Source organism: Anoplopoma fimbria, chromosome 1 (genome assembly GCF_027596085.1).
Source record: "Anoplopoma fimbria isolate UVic2021 breed Golden Eagle Sablefish chromosome 1, Afim_UVic_2022, whole genome shotgun sequence".
NCBI classification, from domain to species: Eukaryota; Metazoa; Chordata; class Actinopteri; order Perciformes; family Anoplopomatidae; genus Anoplopoma; species Anoplopoma fimbria.
The window spans coordinates 15,706,198-15,728,567 of NC_072449.1; the positions used below are offsets into that span (position 1 = coordinate 15,706,198).

General features: G+C 40.4%; 1 protein-coding gene across 1 annotated transcript in view; it reads left to right on the plus strand.

Annotated features, from left to right (window-relative positions):
- grm5b (glutamate receptor, metabotropic 5b) overlaps window positions 1-15,255 on the plus strand; it is a 53,842-nt gene extending 38,587 nt beyond the window's left edge. The window contains 14 exon segments of the mRNA XM_054620595.1: window positions 1,462-1,697; window positions 2,411-2,532; window positions 3,331-3,455; window positions 3,563-3,731; window positions 4,097-4,223; window positions 7,933-8,050; window positions 8,266-8,452; window positions 8,989-9,147; window positions 9,800-9,925; window positions 10,686-10,868; window positions 11,631-11,797; window positions 14,163-14,911; window positions 14,914-14,995; window positions 14,997-15,255. Coding sequence (XP_054476570.1) covers window positions 1,462-1,697; window positions 2,411-2,532; window positions 3,331-3,455; window positions 3,563-3,731; window positions 4,097-4,223; window positions 7,933-8,050; window positions 8,266-8,452; window positions 8,989-9,147; window positions 9,800-9,925; window positions 10,686-10,868; window positions 11,631-11,797; window positions 14,163-14,911; window positions 14,914-14,995; window positions 14,997-15,255 — 2,809 coding nt within the window.
- Window positions 15,256-22,370: the final 7,115 nt, after the last annotated feature.

The window sequence follows — 22,370 nt, forward strand, 5'->3', positions numbered from 1 at the left end:
CACACACACACACACACACACACACACACACACACACACACACACACACTGTGCCATCTGTGCTTCCTTGAGGACCAGTAAACCCAAATCTCCCCTCCCAAAAAATGCAAACTACTGCGATATGTCTCTCCACAGTTTGTCAGTGTGTGTATTGTGAGGAAGTTATATTCGTCTTGCTGGTGTCTGACGGGGCATGGCTGCTGAGCTGCAGCCAAAATACTCCATTTGACCTAGATCATCCCAGCACCCGGCTGGTGTTTGTGTGTGTGTGTGTGTGTGTGTGTGTGTGTGTGCGCATAATGTTTATGCCTATTTGTCAGCGATATGATGAGTCTTGGACATTGCCCATAATGATGTAGGAGCTCCCTCCCACATATCCTCCCTGCTAATCATTCTGTTTGTACCTCCTCTGTTTTTGTTTTGGTTTTACTCCCTGATTTGCTATTTCTGCTTCTCGTCTCTCGCTCCTCTTCCGAGTGTTTCCGTTTGTCCCTTTTTCAAAGGAAATTGGAGCACTCACCAAGTAAATGTCTTCATCTGTGTGTGTGTGAGTGTGAATGGAACAGCGTTTATTTGTTATGGTGACATATTGTTACCCTTGTGCTTCACCTCTCAACCTCAAAATTGTAATTTCATCCAATAACAGTCTTGTCAGCTGTTCACTGCATTCTGAATGAGAAGTAACCGGGCATTAACCTGGCCAATGAGCCTCTAGTGTGTACACACAGACACACACACACACACACACACACACACACACACACACACACACACACACACACACACACACACACACACACACACACACACACACACACACACACACACACACACACACACACACACAGTCATGTTTTCATGACTTTTGGGGACATTACATTGACTTACATTAATTTCCTGGAGACTTAACTTAACCCTAACCATAACCAAATTATGATTTGCATGTACAGTACACTCTCAGTTAATCAGGCTGATTATTTTAACTACCAGTATGAAATCCTAAAGGGGCTGGCCCTATAAAAAGCCAACAGATGGCACACCTGCAAAAGGGTTCCTTTTAGATATTGGAGGCTCTGTTATAGAAACACTGACTCTGAAAACAGTAATGGAGACCAGATAAGGTGTAAGCGTTACCTACTGGGAGGCTTATTCAAGCAGGACAAACTATTATTTCAACCTTCAATTATGATAGTAGGACCAAAAAAAAAAGACAATTTGCCCACATAGTTGCACCTCAATCTTCTCCCCAAAAAGTGTTTAATTAAATTCTCTAAATGGATTGTGCAGCATAATGAGCATAAGTATTTGGGAATGATCAAATGATTCCAACACATATTCAGAGGAAACAGTGTACATTTTGTTTTGATTGTGAAACAGTGGAGCAGGTATTTTCATTCTCACAGATAAATTGATGATGTTCACTAAACCTTTTTACTTGTCCTTGTTTTTCTCTGTGTGCAGTGATGGATGGGCAGACCGCTATGATGTAACAGATGGCTATGTTAGGGAAGCAGCGGGTGGTATCACCATCAAGCTCCAGTCGGCGGATGTGAAGTGGTTTGATGAGTACTACCTTAAACTTCGTCCTGAAAACAACCTCAGGAACCCCTGGTTTCCAGAGTTCTGGCAGCATCGTTTCCACTGTCGACTGAAAGGTCACCCGCAGGAGAGCCTCAAATATAACCGCACCTGTAGCAGTAAGTACAGACACAAATAAACATACCATTGGGATAAGATCTGAAATGTACTTCTCCAACACCTGTAGTTGTGGGTATGGAGAAAGACAAGACAGGGTTTCTGAGCTTTATCTGTACTGCACTTTTGTTTTGACCAAGACCATCTGTTGTACAGAGAACGAAAGAGGCTACAGTAACAATCTCCATTTTTATTGACAGGCTTTCATAATGGCCACTATTAATTCAAATAACATACAAACAGACTGGCTGAACACACTCACACTCCATATGGATACACACAGCTTTCCGGTTCATCTGGAGATATCCCTTGTGGCTGTGAGAGCGCCCTCCCTTTATTTCTTTGTATTCGTCTCCCCCCGTCCTTCTCTGTCTGTTTCAATCCCTCCATTCATAGGCAAAACTGTGTGTGAGCGCTGCATCAAAGGGAGTCATGTCTCATGTTTTCTAATGAAATGGGACGTGAAATACAAATGAACAGGACGCAGAAAGAGGCGGACAGAAATGAGATGGTGGAGGTGGGAAGTGGCCGATGAGAAGAAATGAGAGGAAAGAGAGTGGTCTTTGATGTCGGGAAATAAAGGACACTGTTTTTCATAAAACTAAAAGGGAAATTAAGAGTTTCTCTGATATACCTGCTTTTTTCTTTCTCTCCTTCCTCACCAACCCTTTCTCCCTCCTCCTCCCTTCCCGACACTAAACACCCACCTCTGCAGAGCGAGAGTCGCTTCGGCAGCAGTATGCACAGGACACTAAGATGGGGTTTGTCATCAATGCCATCTACTCCATGGCATATGGCTTGCATAACATGCAACGGGCACTCTGCCCAGGCTATCAGGTAGGTACTGCTCTAATGGATGAATGGAGGGACATACAAGTACAAAGCAAGGACATGAAGGGGTGGAGAGGGGGAATGTTGGGACAAAAAGACGTTTCCATATTGCACTTGACCTTGTTTCCATGGTGGACATTTTTTACTTATTATCACAATATGTAAAGTTCCCTGGGAAATGCAAGATTGGAACCTTGATGATTGCATATAATATATGAACAGTACTTAACAATTTGCATTGAAAGGTACAAAACTGAAAGAAGTGGAGCTAACGCAGAAGTAAATACATCAGTGCAGCTTAACCTTTCCAGATTTCAGTTCATGTTAGTTGTAACTTTGTGGGTATGACTTCAGATACTCACCCACAGATATGTAAACTGGAATCTAACATTTCAGACACAGGGGTTGAATTCTAACTGATTGTCATGAGATGATTGTACTTGGCACTGTTGTATGTTTATAAATATTAAGTTTATTGGCAATTGAAACTCATTGGATAGAAAACAATACCTGCTACACTGCAAGTTTCAATTTTCATTAAACTTGGAGGATCCCTGCTGGTGTTTTGATTGTTTTAAGTTTTTTCTTTATGTTAGCTTTACTCCCTGTACAGTTATAAGGTTTTAAATACAATTGAGTAAAAACTCAGCTTTATTACAGTAGAGGAATATTTTTACTGTTCATTGCATTCAGTTCTTTGAATTTTAACATGGGTGGCCATAAACCACCGTTTCCAAAGTCATTTTTTGATCTGTGTGTCAGGACATTTCTGTTAGATATGACAGGATTGTTCATGTATTTAAGGGCCTGTGTGATGCCATGCGACCTATAGATGGTGCTACACTGCTGGACTTCTTGATGAAAACCAACTTCACAGGCGTGTCAGGGGAGGGAATCCTATTCGATGCTAACGGAGACTCACCTGGCAGGTAGGCACTGTAACTCAACAAAGCTTTCTTTTGGGTTAAATGGTCGTAATGACACGACTATGTGGGTGTTAATATGTTGGATGTGTACTATGTACTTTCATCCACAGGTATGAAATAATGAACTTCAAAAAGATGGGGAAGGACTACTACGACTACATTAACATTGGCAGCTGGGACAACAGAGGCTTAAAGATAGATGATGATGAAATCTGGCCTAACAAAGACGGCGTCATCAAATCAGTCTGCAGTGAACCCTGTGATAAAGGACAAATTAAGGTAAGATGATTCACACAGATAAATATCTGGTTACACTGGGAGTTTCATTTAATTTGGCATTTAGTAATCAATATAGTGGTCATAACAGGCAATATTGTAAATGTCATGTGCAGTGTTTACCATACCTGACATATTTTCACATGTGGAATAGACTATAAATATTTTTTGCTCCTCTTTTAAATTGATTAGAATGTCTTGTAGGCCAATTCAATTATTAGTGAGATGGGTGCATGAGGCATCGTCAGTCTGAAAACTAGTGGAAGAAAAGGCTCCAGGTAATACAGGTCCTGGTGCACACAAGGTGCATGCATGTACTGCGCGAAGGTTTAGGTACACACCGACATTTTGCATTCTGTCCCTTCCAGGTGATCCGTAAAGGTGAGGTGAGCTGCTGCTGGACGTGCACTCCCTGTAAAGAAAATGAGTTTGTGTTCGACGAGTACACCTGCCGAGCCTGTGAACTGGGCTCCTGGCCTACTTTTGACCTCACAGGTCAGTCTGCGTATGTTTGAATGTATGTGTCAGCATGTTTATGTATGAAATGTAAGTGCAATCTTAGAGAAATTTCCAGTTGACCAAGAAAATACATGAAAAACTACAGTATTTGCCCAAGTTTCTTGATGAAAATCTCGTAATATCAAAGCAGTATTGAACCTATTTGAAGGAAACCGTGCAATGAACAATGATAAGTTTGTGCATGTTTGAGTCATAGGATAAAAGATGTTTAGTAGAATGAGATAGTGGTGTTTTCCCTGATACAGCATACCATTACAGCATAATATTCTATAGTAAGTCCTGCACCAGTTACCGAGAAACGATTTCTCCGTTTCACCCCTCGCCTCCTCTTTCCCTTCCCTCCCTCCCTCTCATCCCTTTAATTTGTTACCAACATGGTGACCAATGTTTTAATTATTCTGCATCAAGAGCAGCGTTCAATGCAAATGCACTTCAGTTGCAATGAAAATGTATTTCCCCTCCATTGCGTTCGAAGCGGTTGAATATTGCCTTGTTATGCTTTCAGCTGCTCATTATACCGCTTTCTAGCTCCTCACCAGGCTCAATGATTAAAACATGAATCGAGCCTGCTGAAAATTCAGATTGAGCTTCACTGCCAGAGAGAGAGAGAAGCATCCTTAAACTAAAACAGGAAGCGAACGGATGAGAAAATGACAATGAAAAAAAATGACAGTGAAAAAACTTGATTGGAGTTACCAGTGTATAACCTTGTGTGTGTGTTTGCCTGTGCATGTCCGTGTGTGTGAGAATGTGTACGCGACTCATTTCATCAACAATGAGTGCTGCATGTTCCCTAGTGGGGCTATATGGAACAGTAATAATGAGGTGTAAACAAACTGCTTGCCCTGTTCTTCCAGCAGACATTTTGATCTCTCCCCATCAGGCCAAAAGGGAGAGTGAAAAAAAGATGAAGAGAGGGAGAGATAAAGAGCCAGAGGGAATAGAGGAGATAGAGCAAGGTCTCATCTGGCAGGGACAGAGGTACAGTGGGTGTGAAAAACCATAGAAAAAGAGCAATAAGAGAGTTTCTGCGATAGCAATAGAGCAAAAACTAGAAAAATAGAGAGAGAAAATTAACTTAGAAACATAAAGTGAAAGAATGAGTGAGTTAGAAAGAGAGAGAGAGAGAGAAATGGAGATGAATAGAGGCTGCGACGGAAGTAACAGCCAGGGAGAGTGAAAGGAGCAGAAAAAGGGAGGATTAGCTTTGGGATTTTAGCCTCTCCACAGTTTGAGTCTGAGAGTTTCTGAAGGAGTTTTCCTCAAAACTTTATATTGACTGAACCTCCCAAACGGTCCCCCTCCCCTTAATGCACTTGTTTGGCTTAAGGTCAAATACAACACGATTTCCTGCAGGTTCCGTGAACTAATTAAGCATCAAAAAGCAGACGTATCCAATGCTTTTCAACTGCTCTGAGAATACTCATGAGGAAAACACTGATCTGGGATTTTCGGCCCCAACATCTAAATTTATGTGGGCGGGATTAATTGGAGCTAAAGTCTTTGTCTCCTCCCACCTCACATTGTCAAGGGTGGGTGGTCCTTACCCCTCATAGTTAAGCAGGAACCTAGCTGTAGTCCTTGTCTCCTAAGGAGGGGCTATGTTTAACTATAAAAAAAACCCCCACTACCTTCATAATATTGAACAGTTACATTTACATTTACATACAAGTAATGAAAAAACGAGGTTCTGATCCCACATTTTGTTGTGAAGTTGCTTCAATTCAACTTATTGATGTATGGTTGATGTACTGTCTTTAAATAAGACTATTGGACAAATTATTCTGTTGCTACACACACTGCATGAGGTTCAATTCCTCATACTTTTAAAAAGTATAATGTACATAGATTTTATCCAGTTGTAACTACGACAGCACTCTAATTTGACCTTAATATTGCCACATGGACATTTTGGGCTAGACGTCACTCATAAGCATGTATTCTCAGAACATCCCAACAAGGTGGATCCATCACCTTTATTGGCACAGTCACATGAAAAAATCTGGAAAAAAACCCCAAGAAAACTACACAGCTTATATTTACTCATAGAAAACAAGAAAATGTAAATAAAATACCCATGTAGTGTAGTTCACTTAAGTTGTGGTTCTGAATGCCTAGCCACCAATGATTTATCATCATGGATACAAATAGAGCACCGATGTCTACAGATCCTTGTTGTTTTCCCAACGTAATACAAATTACATGGGCATTTTAACAGGCAGGCTACAAATCCCTGTTGGGGATGTATTGATTGTGAAATGGACAGAAAACACAAAGTGGGCATCTTGCCCGAAACGTCCATGTGCCAATAATAGAAAGTCAAATTGGAGTGTGCCCTAGTCTTCCCTTTTTTATCATCTACATTAAGGATCCAGCACCCAGTCAAACAGGTTTAATTGTGAGATGAGCGTGTTTGAATTAAATGGCTTTCAAGTGATGTGAGCCTGCAGGTGAACCGCATCGTCTGCAGAGTGCTTCCCTCTGATATCTTTTTTGTCTGTTTGTTTCTGTGCCCTTGGCTCCCAGGCCATTATGCTGCTGTTTATGCCCCTAGACCAAACCACTTCACTGATTTGATAAAGCTTATTGACCGTGTTAAGGACTAAGTCATTAGATTACTTAAGTCTTTTTTAATGACTCGCCCTCCCTCTGCCATTTGCAGTACTGTACGAACAGTGTGTGTTTGTGTTTGTGTGTGTCTGTGAGGAGAGAGTAAGTGAACATTAAAGTGAACATGTGTATAGGGACAGAAAGTTTCACATCAGCCATGCTGCTACAATATGTCTAGACCAACCAGCCAGATAATTTCAGCAAGCTTAAGACGGTTCATAATTAGAACTGTCCCTTTAATTAATGACACTTTATCTTCTTGCCTAGAAGGAAGACAGAGGTGGAAGGGGGGAGAGAATTAGGGAGAAATGTGGGAGGGATGAGGATGAATAAAGATAAGGGAGATATTATAGGGAAAAGAGAGAGAGACAGAGAGATGGATGAAAAAAAGGGAGAGGAAACAGATCCAAAGATTGAATGACATGGGTAAAGGAAGAAGGTGAGAAATAGAGACACAAATGGAGGGATAAGAAAGAAGGTGTGGACAAAAGAGAAGTGTGCATTGCAAGGTCAAAAGGCATGCAGTCTGATGTAAGTGACAGGACACTGAAAAAAGACAGATGTCGGAGTAAAATTCAAATCCTCACTCTGATTATGGATGGACTACAGATTGATGATTACTAAATACTCATTAGGTTTAGTCAAATTTACACAAACACACAAACATTCACTAATTACTAGTGAATTTAAGATCAAGACTCAGGCTTTTACTGCCGGCAGTGCCGGTCTGTCAGTTAATTGTTGAGACTTTCCAACCTGGACACTTGTGAGTCCATCATGCATGCCTCAATTCTAACCTGTGCAGGTTGTTCGTCACCAGAACAAGGGTAGCACATTGATGCTCAACCTGTGTTAGATGATGGTCAAAGCTTGATGTAAAAGGTTAAAAGTGTCACATATAGAAAATAAAAGACATAGAAAGTAAAGAATAAAGATAAACATATAGTTATATGTTCGGCAAAAGTATGGCAGTCTCACTCTATGGTATCTAGTCACTGGGCTTCACACACATAAAAGGAAAGTCTTTGATTCATTTCGTTTCATGAAACAAATCTCCACCTACTTCTATCCCCAGGCTGTGACCCAATCCCAGTGGAGTACCTGCGGTGGGGAGACCCTGAACCCATTGCTGCTGTGGTCTTTGCCTGCCTCGGTCTAATGTTCACATTCTTTGTCACTGCAGTCTTCATCAGGTAATGAATCTCTCCTCTGTCTCAGAAAACATTTAAAGTGATAGGCTAGACAGAGATAAACACTATACATACCTACTTTGAATTTAATACAATTTTCTTATTTACTGCTTTCTTTAGTGTGTGTTTGAATTCTTCCGTATATACTGAATTAATGGATGTCTGTATGTCTCCACACGTTTCTGCACATCATTTTTTTTTTTCTGAAATGTGTTCAGGTTCCGCGATACCCCAGTAGTGAAATCTTCCAGTAGGGAGCTGTGCTACATAATCCTGGCAGGGATCTGCATGGGGTACCTGTGTACCTTCAGCCTCATAACCAAACCCCATGTCATCCACTGCTACCTCCAACGACTGGGAATAGGCCTCTCACCTGCCATGAGCTACTCTGCGCTTGTCACCAAGGTAAGGATTGAGTTAGGGATTTATGAAAATAGGTATGAGATGTGGGGGTGCAGCAGTCATGACAGGTTTGTGGCTACGGAGTTACGACCAAAGACTTGGAACCAACCTGTCATTAGAAATATGCTAACCTGCCAAGGTCATCAATGGTGTGTAGTGAATAGCTACATATATGGGGGGGGAGAAGAACTGTGGACCTAATCAGGAAGAAACAGAGAAATAAAACGGGGTCTTAGTCCCCTGATACTGCAGATTGTTATACCTTCCATTCCTTAATGGTTGGAACGAGGGGGTATGGGTACTTTAACATCAGAAGCAGGGCACAGGTTTCTCCTACCCTTGTCCCCATGGGGTTTTGAGAATGAGGGCTGAGGCAATAGCCTTCACCTTGAGCTTATCGCGAGTCTAACTCCTATGTGCAATGTTTTTTAAGTGTTTCTTGGAAATGCAGCAAGCAGATGGCCAGTATATAGATACAGTAATGTTCTTTATATATATTTTATTAAAAGGTCCTGATAGTGTTTGCCATCTGACCCTAGACAAACCGAATCGCTCGGATCCTGGCAGGCAGCAAGAAGAAGATCTGCACAAAGAAACCGCGCTTCATGTCTGCCTGCGCTCAGCTCATCATTGCCTTCCTCCTCATACTGCTGCAGCTGGGCATCATTGTGGCTCTCTTCCTCATGGAGCCACCTGCGGTAAGCTTTGTGTGTATGTGTGTGTGTGTGTGTGTGTGTGTGTTACATTGTGAGTGGGAGAGTGGCTCATTGAAAAACTAAAAGAACAGGTTAACATAGAGCTTGGTGATTAATAAAAACATTTTCTCAATTGATATTTTTGCTCCCGATTGTTAGGAAAACACTATTAATACAATGGTTATCATACCGCATTCAAGTAGTCAAGTAGTTATTGTGTTAAATATCTGTGATCTCAATATCGACAAAAGTAATAGTGATTATTATTTCTGCCATTATCGAGCAGCTCCAGGTTAACAGACAAATTAGAAAGAGAGAAATGTCAAGACGAATCAAGAGCAGAGAAGTTACCTCAGACATCAGTCTGTTTATTAATTCACCATAAATGTTTTGACGCATTCATGAGTAGATTTATTAGTGGATAAACAGGTATCCTGTTAGATACTGTTACAAATTTACTGTTGTCTTTAAACAATCCTGCTCTCTGTTTTTTTGGGGTCATTCTTTGCCAGAAGGCTATAAATGTTGGACATCTCAAGTTGGCAGTGTAATGAATTAAAATGTTAGTTTGATCAATTGTACTGCTTCCCCAATCTATTTAAATGCCACTGTGAACGCGATATTGAGCTTTTTATCTCTACCGCTGTCTCTCCAGGTGATCCATGACTACCCCAGCATCCGCCAGGTCAACCTCATTTGCAACACCACTAACCTGGGCGTGGTTGCTCCATTGGGATACAATGGCCTGCTCATCCTCAGCTGCACCTTCTATGCCTTCAAGGTAAAAGTGGAAGTGTTTGTAACTATTGTAGATTACTACCTAAAAATGAAATGCAGTCCAGTATTGATTTAATGATTTAAATGACAATATTGAAATTGAAGTCACAGAAGCATCAGTTGGTGCTTGAAATCCACAGCCCCAAGGTCACACATTGTTGGAGGCCAATGTTGTTATTTGTAGGAACATGTGCACTAACTACATAAGTCCAATATGTTCTGCACAAGTCTTACTTCAAGCTGCTATTTCTGTTTGATGTCACACAGACATAATCTATAAAGGAATGATAGACCCAATGTTTGTGTTTGGTGATCTACCACTTTCAACAGCAGTAAATTAAATTATATTGAACCAAACACATTATAAAGTCAGTGTTTGATTATCAGTGGCCTTAAGCCATCCATTTTCTGCAGGATGTGAGAGCAGAATAGTAAAAGGAGACAAAAGCTGAAACACACTGCACGTCAAGCAAATAAATTATACTTGTTTATGTTTAGAAAATAATACAATTCACTTGCACATAATGTTGAGGTCAGCATCAGATTTATGACTGTAATGGAAAGGCAGTGGGATAGCAGTGTGCAGCAGTGTCTATTTTGGTTTTGTCCAAATACAAGGCACAATCCACCATTATTGTTTAAAAACAAAGAAATGTAGGGAAATTTGCTTATACTTTCTCTCTGACTCCCTCTCTCTCTCTCTCTCTCTCTCTCTCTCTCTCTCTCTCTCTCTCTCTCTATCTCTTTATCTCTCTCGCTCTAAGACTCGCAACGTCCCAGCTAATTTCAATGAGGCTAAGTACATTGCTTTCACCATGTACACCACCTGTATTATCTGGCTGGCCTTCGTACCCATCTACTTTGGCTCCAACTACAAAATTATCACCATGTGCTTCAGTGTCAGCCTCAGTGCCACCGTGGCGCTGTGCTGCATGTTCGTACCCAAGGTAAGGTTGAAGCTAAAACCACCATCTTTCAATGAAAATTCAATGATTTGATATTTATTTATTTATATAGATTCATTTTACAGCTGTTTTCTTATGTCAGGAAACAAAGACCTTCACTGCATACTGTCACCTTTTCATACTCATACAGGTCCTCATGTTGTGCCTGTAGTACGTAACAATTTGGTTTGGTGTGTGAATATTTCAATTTGATGATGAAGCACCCCAGAAGTGTTTGTTTCTTATCGACAGTCTGACAGTAACCCTGTCATTAGAGCGGTAATGCACGGGCAGCAAACCCAGTGAACACCATGTAATTGACAGGGAGTGTTCAACTCCAGCTTCTAAATTAATGATTAGAAACTTGAAATAAAATGTTCACCAAAAGCTTGCACTGAAGTGAAAAGGCTGCTTTAGAATACTATCCCACTTTTATCCCACTTCTACAGTAATAACTATGTATTCCTGTGGAGCTTCAAGGAGAAGGTTTGTTCTTGGCAGAATTGCAGTCAATATAAACAAATAGCTGTTGCTTCTTTTGAGAATTGTCTTTTATTAGAATTTCACATTAATAAGGTGAGTCATGACAGCCTTGATAACTTTTATTAAAGGACAGTTTTGTGCACTCAAGTTATTTCCAAAACAGATGCAGTGATGTAGGTATTTACTTGTTTCCTGTACATTAATCAATTAACTGGTGTTTTAATTTTTTAAGAACTGTTTTGCCATATTAACTTACATATATCATGTTTTATTTCATAACAGGTGTACATCATTCTAGCCAAACCAGAGCGTAACGTGCGCAGTGCCTTTACCACTAGCACAGTGGTGCGCATGCACGTAGGCGACGGCAAATCGTCCTCAGCCGCCAGCCGTTCTTCTAGTCTGGTTAACCTGTGGAAACGCAGAGGCTCTACTGGAGAGACACTCAGGTACGTGTGTGTGTGTGTGTGTGTGTGTGTGTGTGTGTGTGTGTGTGTGTGTGTGTGTGTGTGTGTGTGTGTGTGTCTGTGTGTCTGTGTGTCTGTGTGTCTGTGTGTACACACTAGAGGCTCATTGGCCAGGTTAATGCCCGGTTACTTCTCATTTACAGTCCAAGGCACCATTTCTATAATGGCCCCACTCAGGGACTATTTATGGTGTGTGTGTGTACAAGCTCTCTGAGAGATTGATTCTCTGAACTCCCCTGAGTCTGCTTGACTGTTCCTCTGACCCTAACATGAACTGCAGACAATTGCCTAATGGAGACATGGCAAAGAAGGAGAGAAGTGAACTGAGGAAGGGGAGGTAAGGAGAAAATTAGAGAGAGTAATCTGAATACAGTGAGAGGATGGAGGGGATGGACAGAAAGATGAAAAGCAGGAGTGATTGTAAAGAAAGAGAAGAAAAAAGGCAAAAGGAATAGTGCAGAAAGGAGAGACATAATAGCTTTCACACCCAGCTTAAGGCCATCCACAAGCCATCTACTGTGACAGGGAACCGATCAAAGGACACAAAAGGAGTGACGCACAGCCACTTGCCCAGAATGAAAAGGGAAGAAAAAGACAGGAACACACTTTCGTTTGTCAGCACCTTACTCCAGCTCAACCCCGCTTGGCAAGCGAGATTTCAATCACGCTTTTAAGAGAAATGTCAGGAGTGCTTCCGTCCTGGTTCCTTTTTATTCCTCTCTTTTCCTCTCCATCTCTTTTGGTCCTATCTTCCTCCGTGGGTGGTGGTAATTGGCAGGGCTGTCTATCTCCTCAGTGCAGCGCTGGAAGCTGTTGCCTTTGAGATGCTGTCATTGTGTCGCCTGAACAGACGCAGACAGACATTAAACCAGCAGACCAGGGGGGAAAAGAAGAAATACAAAAAAAATTAAAAAATAATAAATATTTGACTGATGTGTGGACTAAATGTTTGAACTACTGAAGAGGTCATAGTTTGCCTTCGCCAGAGATTAAAATCTTCAGAACTGGATTTAAAATATGTATTTATGATAAGATCAGTAAAGCTCTCTTTTAGTAAGTACAACATGTGTTTCTGCCGTTAGAAGGTTTAACCTACAATGCTCCAAAGCCTTCTGAAAGAGACTCTTACAGCACTGTGTAGGTGAAGGTCGATGTGCAGCATATGGATGTGTGTGTGTGTGTGTGTGTGTGTGTGTGTGTGTGAGAGTATCACAGAGTCTATGTGTGTTTGTGTCCCCGGGGTGATTTGAGTTATTTTCACCCCCAGCCACGTCGGTGTGAGGTTTAATCAGAAGTTCCACTATAGATTAATCACACTAATTAACCTGACAAAAGGATGAGAGGAAGAAATGTGTGGGGGGGGAGGCAGGGGGACAGCGCTGTGACTGATGTGAAGCAGAGGAAAGTGGAGAAAATTGTACGATAGAGGGAGAAACAGAGAGAGAGGAAGAGAGAACCTGACAAAGACAAATGAAGAACATACTGTCTGGAAAAAAATAGACGGAGAAATTAACTGTAATGAAATGACTCTGAAGTCCTTATGAAGTCCTTATGAAGTCCTTATGAATTGCTGTGTTTGAGTCAAGGCTCCATTTAAATATGTTTGTATCTATTAAATGTCATTGTTCATGTAGGATTATAAATAGGGGCTAATATGGAGCAGGCACACTTAATGGAATGTTTTTAGCATGATTGGTTTTATTGCAATTAAGTTTTTTTTACCTTTTATCCAAATGTACCCCAACAGTGTTTTGACTCATAATACTAATTGATTACTTACAGGTGCTCTATGTTTTTCTATCAAGTAAACCTGAAATAATAATGAACAACAAACACAATTAACATTTCCTGGGAAAACAATTATTAAAGTATAATTGTAAAAACTAGGTTCCTAATACCAATTGAATCACTTACTGTAGTGAGATATGTCAAATCTACGTTTGGTATGTCATATAATGTGATACAAAAACAAATCCTCTGACAAGAATATAAAATTAAAACCCTATATATTTTATTTAAAATAAACTTTAAATACTGTTAAGTATGCCTATAATACCCACATTCAGATGCCAGACAAAAGTAGTGTAAGAAATGTTCATTTAGACATTCTATTGTTAAACTAACGCCTGGACCTAAACAAAATGTTAAACACTTTAACAATGTTAAAAAAAAAACCTGACTAAACCCGTATCCGTTCTCATAATCTCTTATCAGAAATGCAGTTTGTTTCAACAAAAACTTCAATAAACTACTTATTAACTGAAGGTGGTGAATCCACCTTCTTGCTTTATAAACAACCCCCTCTTTCTTTTCTCTCTTTTCCTTCCACTTCCTCCCGGCTCTCCAGCTCCAACGGTAAATCGGTGTCTTGGGCGCAGACGGAGCGTAGCGGCTCACGTGGCAACCACCTGTGGCAACGACTGTCCTTCCACATCAAGAAGAAGGAGAACAATCAGACTGCGGTCATCAAGCCCTTCTCCAAAACCTCGGAGGAGCGTTACTGTGGAGGGGGGAACCTGCCTCCTCACATCCCTCTGCCCTCCCTCCCCTCCATGTCCTCACTGTCCATCCACCCAGATTCTGTCACAGACAAGACCCTGTATGATCTGTCTGAGGCAGAGGAGCGCTACTCCATCACATACAGGCCGCAGACTCCATCACCGATCAGCACGGTCAGTCAGAGGCTCGGGGCCGGTGTAGGGGAGGAGCCGCCGATGACCGGTATCCCAAACTACCCAAGCAGCATTTGCAGCGGCGGCAGTGGCGGCAGCGGCAGCGGCAGCAGCTGTGGTCCTGCCAGCAGCGGCTCTCTGGTCGTGGGGAGCGACGGCCGTCTGGTCATCGTGGACGATCACCCGGGACCGGCCCAGAGTTCACTGATGGATCAGATCAGCTGCGTGGTAAACCGCTTCACCGCCAACATCAGCGAGCTCAACAGCATGATGTTATCCCCTTCTCCGACGCACTCGCACACGCACAAACAAACGCCTCCTTCTCCTCACCCCGCCGACCCCTATCTGTTGCCCCGCGAAATCCAGATGCCCCCGACCCTCACGACCTACGCCGACGTCCAGCCCCTCCCACCTGTCGAGTCCAGCATGGGGGCCGGAGTGGCTGTCCAATTCACTCTATGCCTCATTCACCTTACCCCCTGCCGCCTCCCCACATCCAGACCTCCCCCTCTCTCCCCCATGCGAGGCGGTCTGATCACCTGCCTCAACAACTCCCCTCTGAGAAGGGGAGAGCTGGAAGAGGAGCTTATTGCTTTGACTCCACCATCGCCTTTCCGCGATTCCCTGGCATCGAGCAGTGGCTCACCTATCTCAGAGACGGATCTGTGTCTCCCCCCGGTCCCCTCCCATCCTCCCCCCTCCCCTCCTTCGCCAAGATACAGCAGACTGACACTCAGAAACTACAGCCAGAGTTCATCCTCACTGTGAGGCAGAGATGATATGTAAAGAAAATTGCAGATGTGGAAAGGAGCGCTCAGAAACAACACGGTCAATATGAGTGAAGAGTACGGGAGGATGGAAAGATGAAATCCATTCGTCCCTACGTGGAGTAAAAAAACCTGAAGCAAAGGAGTCGTTGAGGGCTGGTCGGTGAAGACGCCAAGCTGTGACAGTCTGCTGTGTTTGTGTTTACATGTTTGCGGTGAGATGCAAGTGTAAGAAGCTTGCCCACGTTGTATTTTTCCTAGTGCAGTTTCTCTCAAGTGGGGCGTGAAGAACTGCAAAAAAAGGGCCACTATGACTTTGAAGTGTTTTGGTGTCTGTAAAGTCACAAATCATTCTCTAAGGTCTAGAGCTATGTATCATGTAGGTTTGGGTAGTGGCCTTAAGGTAACATGGCTATCAACTAATTAGAGATTGTGTGTGTGTGTGTGTGTGTGTGTGTGTGTGTGTGTGTGTGTGTGTGTGTGTGTGTGTGTGTGTATGAGTATGTTATCTTAGTTAATGAGATGTAATGGCAACATGACATTAAAGTAGAGTATTGATGGGGTAAGACTCCTTAAGCCTGTAAGAACTAAACAGAGGCTATCAAGGTCACATATACATATATTTGCTGATACACACACACACACACACACACACACACACACACACACACACACACACACACACACACACACACACACACACACACACACACACACACATAGGAACACACACACATACACACAACATACACATACACATAGGAATGAGCACACATAAACAAATACAATGTAAGGGGAAAACACTGTAAATATATGAGAGGTTATGGATTTTTCTTTGGTGATAAAATCCAACATGCTTCTGACAAAAGTGCATTGTGTTAACATACCAGACTGTATGTTACTCTGAAGAACTTTCTCATAAAAGCATATTTTTATTCATTCAGCTCTACAATCTGGTCCCTCTACATAGTTTTCTTTTTGTCAGTCCATCTTTCTCTCGCTGCTTTCTTTTATCCTGCCAGTATTTCAGTATTTTCTACTCTTCCAGTTAGTTTTCTTCAGAAGTTTGAATGTATATTTTCTACATAATTCCTGAAAGAGTTGGGACCAAACCTTTTGTACCTCTCTGTCCGTGACTCGAGAAAGACGGAGAGTAGCGATTGACAAGACCAGGCCTTGTTTTTCTATAAACATCTTGGTCATTAAATCTTGTTCAGATGCATTATTGGCAGAAATCTGACCTCAAAGCGTATTGTTAATGTGTGACATTTGACAAAGCATAATGTAAGGCTCAGCTGGATCCCAGTCACGGCATTTTCTCTATACACTGTGTCTGCGGGACACAAGTGTCTCTCTGTTTCATCAAAGACAGTGCTTTGAATGGGATTAATCCACATAACAATCATCTCTTATGTTAGTGGGCACAGATTGATAGATTCAAGCTGGGAGAGTTTTTACCAGGGTCACCTGTTGCAAAGGTAGAAAGAACTTTTTTGAACTTCTCCACTCTTTTCAGACAAAGAGGGGCAGAACAACAAAAGAAGTTCATTCTGAACAAACAGACGATGAGGGTTTTATTGATCTTCTCAGATTCTCAGCATGAAAGCCAAACAGTTAATTGCCAAAATGTCAATCTGCTGCTTTAAAGTAAGATCTGGCCTCATGAGACCAATCCCAAATGTCAGACTACCTGGATTGGGGAAAAATGTTAGGAGTGAACACAATCCAAGTGGTCATCACATTTTATCTAAAAGGTATTGAAGAATAGTAGTATTTTATTGCCAAATGCAAACGTGATATTCTAATCATTAATGTCTGTGCAGATGGGTACATCTGTCTGTGCAAAACCCCAAATATCTAATTTGGCTATTTAAGATTCTGGTTCAAATGAATGCCTTTAAATGGAATATATTGTTCTTACATGTGCCAAAAACAAAGTGAAATGCCTTCACTAAGATGCTTTTGAGAAATAGGGCCCTGGCCTTGTGACAGCTGCCTCCACAGAGGAAAACCCTCGTCATAGCAACAAACAAACAAGAGTCAGAAGGTTGTGAAACACAACACAAACATTTTTAGACATTTTATACAAGGAATGTTATCTGCAGCGAAGACATGGATCAGTTCACCTGACTTGATTTGAGATAATTGGACTGTTAGTATTGCAACAAAAATCAGTATTTCATAATGTTTCCTGTGTATTATTGTCCATCATGATCTCCATGTTTTCTGCTGACTGATGCAGATGCGGTCCACGGTCTGATTTCTCCTTGTGAGTGTAGTATCTCTGCTCTACAGTAGCCAGCAAGAACAAACGCAGACAAAGGGATTCTGTAAATAACAAGGGCATGCAAAGACAGTTTTTATTTCAGATGAAAGTAAATGTATTTACATATCAACAAAGGTGAAAAAAAGAAAAAAAGAGATGTTTTTTGAACTATGTTATAACATCATACAGTACCAATATGTGTTACGACTACAGAAACTGTGTTACTACTCTGAATGTGTGAGTGACCATTCCTATTCAAATGTCTTGTAATTCTACAATATAATAATAATTAATATGAATATGATTATTGTGCCAAAGGGGTTGGGGAGGGTGTTGCTTATAGCTCGTGGGAAATTAAATGGTTTCATAAAAAAAGTAAAAAAATGTAAACGTAAAACTGTTTCTATTGTTTTGGATATTTTCTATATAAATATTCCATATTTTCCAGTGTTAAAGCAATATTATCCATACGTATACAAGGTGCACATCTGAAACAATGTTTTGGATTGTTTTTCTTTTTCATCCTGCTGTAATATTTGTTGGAAAATTCAGCAAGGAAGAAGGCAGATGGATAAATTGAGATTTTTTTTTACGTAATGAGGGATACATGTTAGTCATTTCTAGTAACAAAGAAGGTGCAATTCCCTATTTTTACTGTGTTTTCTTCTTACTTTGGACTTGTAGTTCCACTTTTTTCCCACTTCTTCTGGATTGTATTCCCTGTTAAGTCTGATCTAAAATTCTAAGTCAGAGTCCAATCCACTGATGACATAACTGCTTTGTGAGGTAGTTAAAGAAATGATTTGTGTGTGCCAATAATTGTTGCTAACTTTTTTTGGTTTGCTGTTTTTTTAAGATGTTCACAAGTTAATTAAGATACAAACCTGGTTAAATGTACACATAAAAAGCATGCAACGAGAACTGTTGGTCATAATTGTTGACATAATTAGTTCCTGTGTGTGCATCATTACATCATCATTACCTCTACATCTACCCATCTAAATTTACTAATGGAGGCCCTGACCTGTTGTCAGAAAATGAACCAGTGCTGCTGCTGAGATGTTATCGGGGGGGGAGTTGTTTTTGTGTGCTGTTGTCACTGACAGTGTTAAAAACATGCTGAGTGTGTAACAGGGAGCTTGCTTCAGCACTTCTGCTGCGTGTTATCAGCCCCCATGGGTGAGGCTTCGACAGTTGTGTGCTACCTCTGCAGAAAAAGACAGGATCAGTGCTCACATCTACTGCTGTCTTATTCTCTTTAAGGGCTCAGTTCTGTGACACCATCTTATATTAAAAGTGGTCATTTAAAAAGGATATAGATCGTAAGAGTACAGCAGGCTTATTATGGTGTTGCAGGTTGAAGTAGCGGAGAGTCATGGTCTTATATATTTGGTGTAAAAATAATAAAGCAGGTATTGACTTGTAAACTCAGCATAAACTCACAGGGAGAGAAAGATGAATTTGTCATGTAGCAGTTTGACAAAATACAATTGCAGGCCCTCTCGCATTTTAAATCCAATCTCTTTGGCTGTCTAGGGATTTATTACACCTGGTGAACTTTCTAACATTTTCCATGAGAAATGCGTAGTAATCGTCTCGGTATGGAAATGAAAGAAGTCGAGCTACCGTACTAATGCAGACAGGCCCTTTTACGTTCTGCACTAATAGCACTGCTCCCAATTTTACCTTAAGGATCAAAAAATCTATCGCTCATATTAATTTTGGGACATTTCAGCTGAAGATATTTTTTCAAAACGTGATGATGAGGATGATGATGATGATGATGATGATGATGATGATGATGATGATGATGAGTAAAATCTTATGCTCACCAGGAAGATGATCTCCTGATGATTTCTACCCAAAATGCTGTTATTTTTGTAAATGCACTCTAAAGAATTGGATTGATAATCCCTGCGCTCAAAAATACTTTTAATCCAGACCTGCTCATCTGCTGATCAGAGCGGAAAAAAGACACAAGGTCATTTATTTTATACAATGTGAATGAAAATATTAAACCAGTCCTGGTTCAGAGCCAGATGTACGTAACCATGTTTCCCTCTCGTGTTAAACTGCATTTTAAAGAAGCCTTGGCTTTGTGGTGCATTATAGTTTACTTTTGGATTGCAGGAATCAGAATCTGTAAGCAGATTGTTGATGTACCGATGAGAGAGACTGATTTATCAATCCCACTGGTGGTGCTGTGTGATTGAGCAGCCTCTCCCACTGCCCTGCCTGATTATTTGTTTGATTTGATACAGAAAACAGAACTATGTTTACTGAGTAAACAACATAAAAACATATGGTTGAATACGCTCTCAGGGCTGGCTGGGAGAAGTTTGTTTTGTCAGTCCACTGTCACAGGCTCTCACGTTATTGTAATAAATAATGTCTCATGATGAACACAACGGTGGGTGCAATTTGGTAGATATCACAAATTGTTTCTTACCTTTTTAATAGTTTTAATGAAATTAGTAAATCACAAGATACTTGTGTGAAAAAAAGAAAAACGTTGGCCTTACGCAAACTTAGGCATGTGTTGAGATGGGCTCTTTATTTCAATTCTTGTATACATTAAGGGTGAGCAGCCAAGCAGCAAATCCCTTCACATTTATGTTAATTTGTTCTTAGTTTTTTTCTCTTTTTGCACACTAATCAAAAGAAACCGATGAGCAGTATGGATAAAATCCTAACGATACACATCCCTAAGGGTAAATGCTTTGTGTACATTACCTGACCCTACTGTTGAGATTGGCTCACTCTTTATTGGATGAATCCACTTTTGTTTCAGCTGGTTTAGTGAATCTTGGGTCTCCGGGCTGACAGCTAGATGTCTTAAATATCAGCAACAGTATTTTTGTAAATTGGTAAGAAGCTGCTAATTTGAATGTTGAGCATGTGTGTTTTAATACGTGGTTGTTTACTCAGCCAATAGAGTGAACTGATTATAGGTGAGTGTAGATTATAAAGCAGAGGTGAAAAGGAGTTTCCTGATAAGAAATTAGGTTTGTATTAAGTCTATATTATATTGATTAGAAATAGAGTTTATGTATGTATTTATTTGGCTTCAGGATTAATGAGAAAGTGGAATAATTTATTAAGCAGGTCCGTGTGTGTCTTTAGGGCATTATGTTTTGCATACAGAGCAGGAAAGTTGCAGTTACATTATGTATTGATGGTTTCTGAAATATATTTAATTAAACCCATGTTTCTGTTGATGAGAGAAACGACCCAAACTGAGCTGTGATATTACACCACATAACATAGAGGTAATCTTGCAGGGCATGATGGGGGATCAAAGAAACGCCAATGTGGGTGACTTCTTTATAAAAAGTCAGAGAACATGGTTTTATGCTGCATGCTTTTTATATTTTTCATAGATCCTCTTGTTTTGATTACTGATTTGGACACAAACATAAACAAAATCCCAGATAATACCCCCTGCTATAAATTCTGATGAGATTCTATTGTTAGTAGAGTGTTAGAGATATCAATAAGGAGATGAATGTTGCCTAGAAGTGATGTTTACATTCCTGCTGCTCACTTGAGATGATCAGGATGATCATTTTTAATTACTGACTTCAGTAAGTGTGACATTTTACGAGCTTGTAGGCAAACGCATTTGTTTCGTGTTTTTCAGGAACACTGAGCTGGATGATCTGAGCCGAAAACAAATTTCACTTATTTTCTCAAAAAAAGAAAAGGCAGCTCATCTGCATTTTAATTAGGGCGCTGCGTTGTATTTCAATCTTTTTACAACCCAGGTTTATCAAAACCATAATTCAGCCGAGCACATTGGAGCGGCTAGTTCGGGCTTCATTTTGAAAAAAAAGAAAATGATGATGGGTTTCCGTAAACATAATTAAAGAAGTGGAATTAGCTGATTTCTCTATAATGAGTATGTAGAATCTAATATATTTTTTCTAAATTCATTTATAAGTATTTATTCACTCCAGGCAGAAAACGACTATTACTGAAATGAAAATTAAGATAAATGCATACTAGTTATTAAATAAAAAATAACAGTGAAGTCAGACTTTAATTCCAGAGGATCCCCAGACCCAGGTTGCGTTTTTTCACCGCATTGTTAACATTGTAAACATAAGCTTCTCCACTCAGTGCCAACTTCTTCTCATCTTATCAAGTGCTTCTACATTTTTTATTTAGGGGTGGATAAACACGACAGTAATTTGATTAATCTGAACACATAAACATGACCTTTTCTGTGTTGGGAATTTCAAAATCAAAATGTTTTTCTTAAGCTGTGAAATAATGCCAACATCTTGTAAATGTATCAAAGATCTTAAATTCATCATCTTTTAAAGGCAGCCTTGTCGTGTTTATCCACCCTCATGGACATTAATAGTTATTGAGTTACTGTTAATGAACATTACTGTTTTTTTATAATAGCTTTGTTGTTGTTTTTGTTTTGCTTTTTTTTTCTCTCTGATGTTCAGAACTGTAGAATGTAATTTGATGCTTTATATTGGTGTGATAATGGAAGGTGGTTTTATATTTGGATATTTTATTCTCTATTTAATATTTTCACTCAGCTCTGTGAAATGTGAGAATATACTGTATGGCTCTAGCTGGAAAATACAGAATGTTTCAAAGTGGCTTCTTAGGGGGGGGCTTAATGATTTGTAGACAACTACTTCAGGCAGATTTTATGTTCGATCACTGTTTTTGCCCACAAATAAGCTTTAGACTAGCCTCAGCCGTGACAAAATGAGATAAGATATGTTTTACTCCAGCAAAGGTTTGGTAATAAAAAAAAACAGGATTCCACACAGTTGTGTCACTGACTCTGGGGCCTCGTTCACAGGCTTTTTGGAGGCTCCCAACAGACC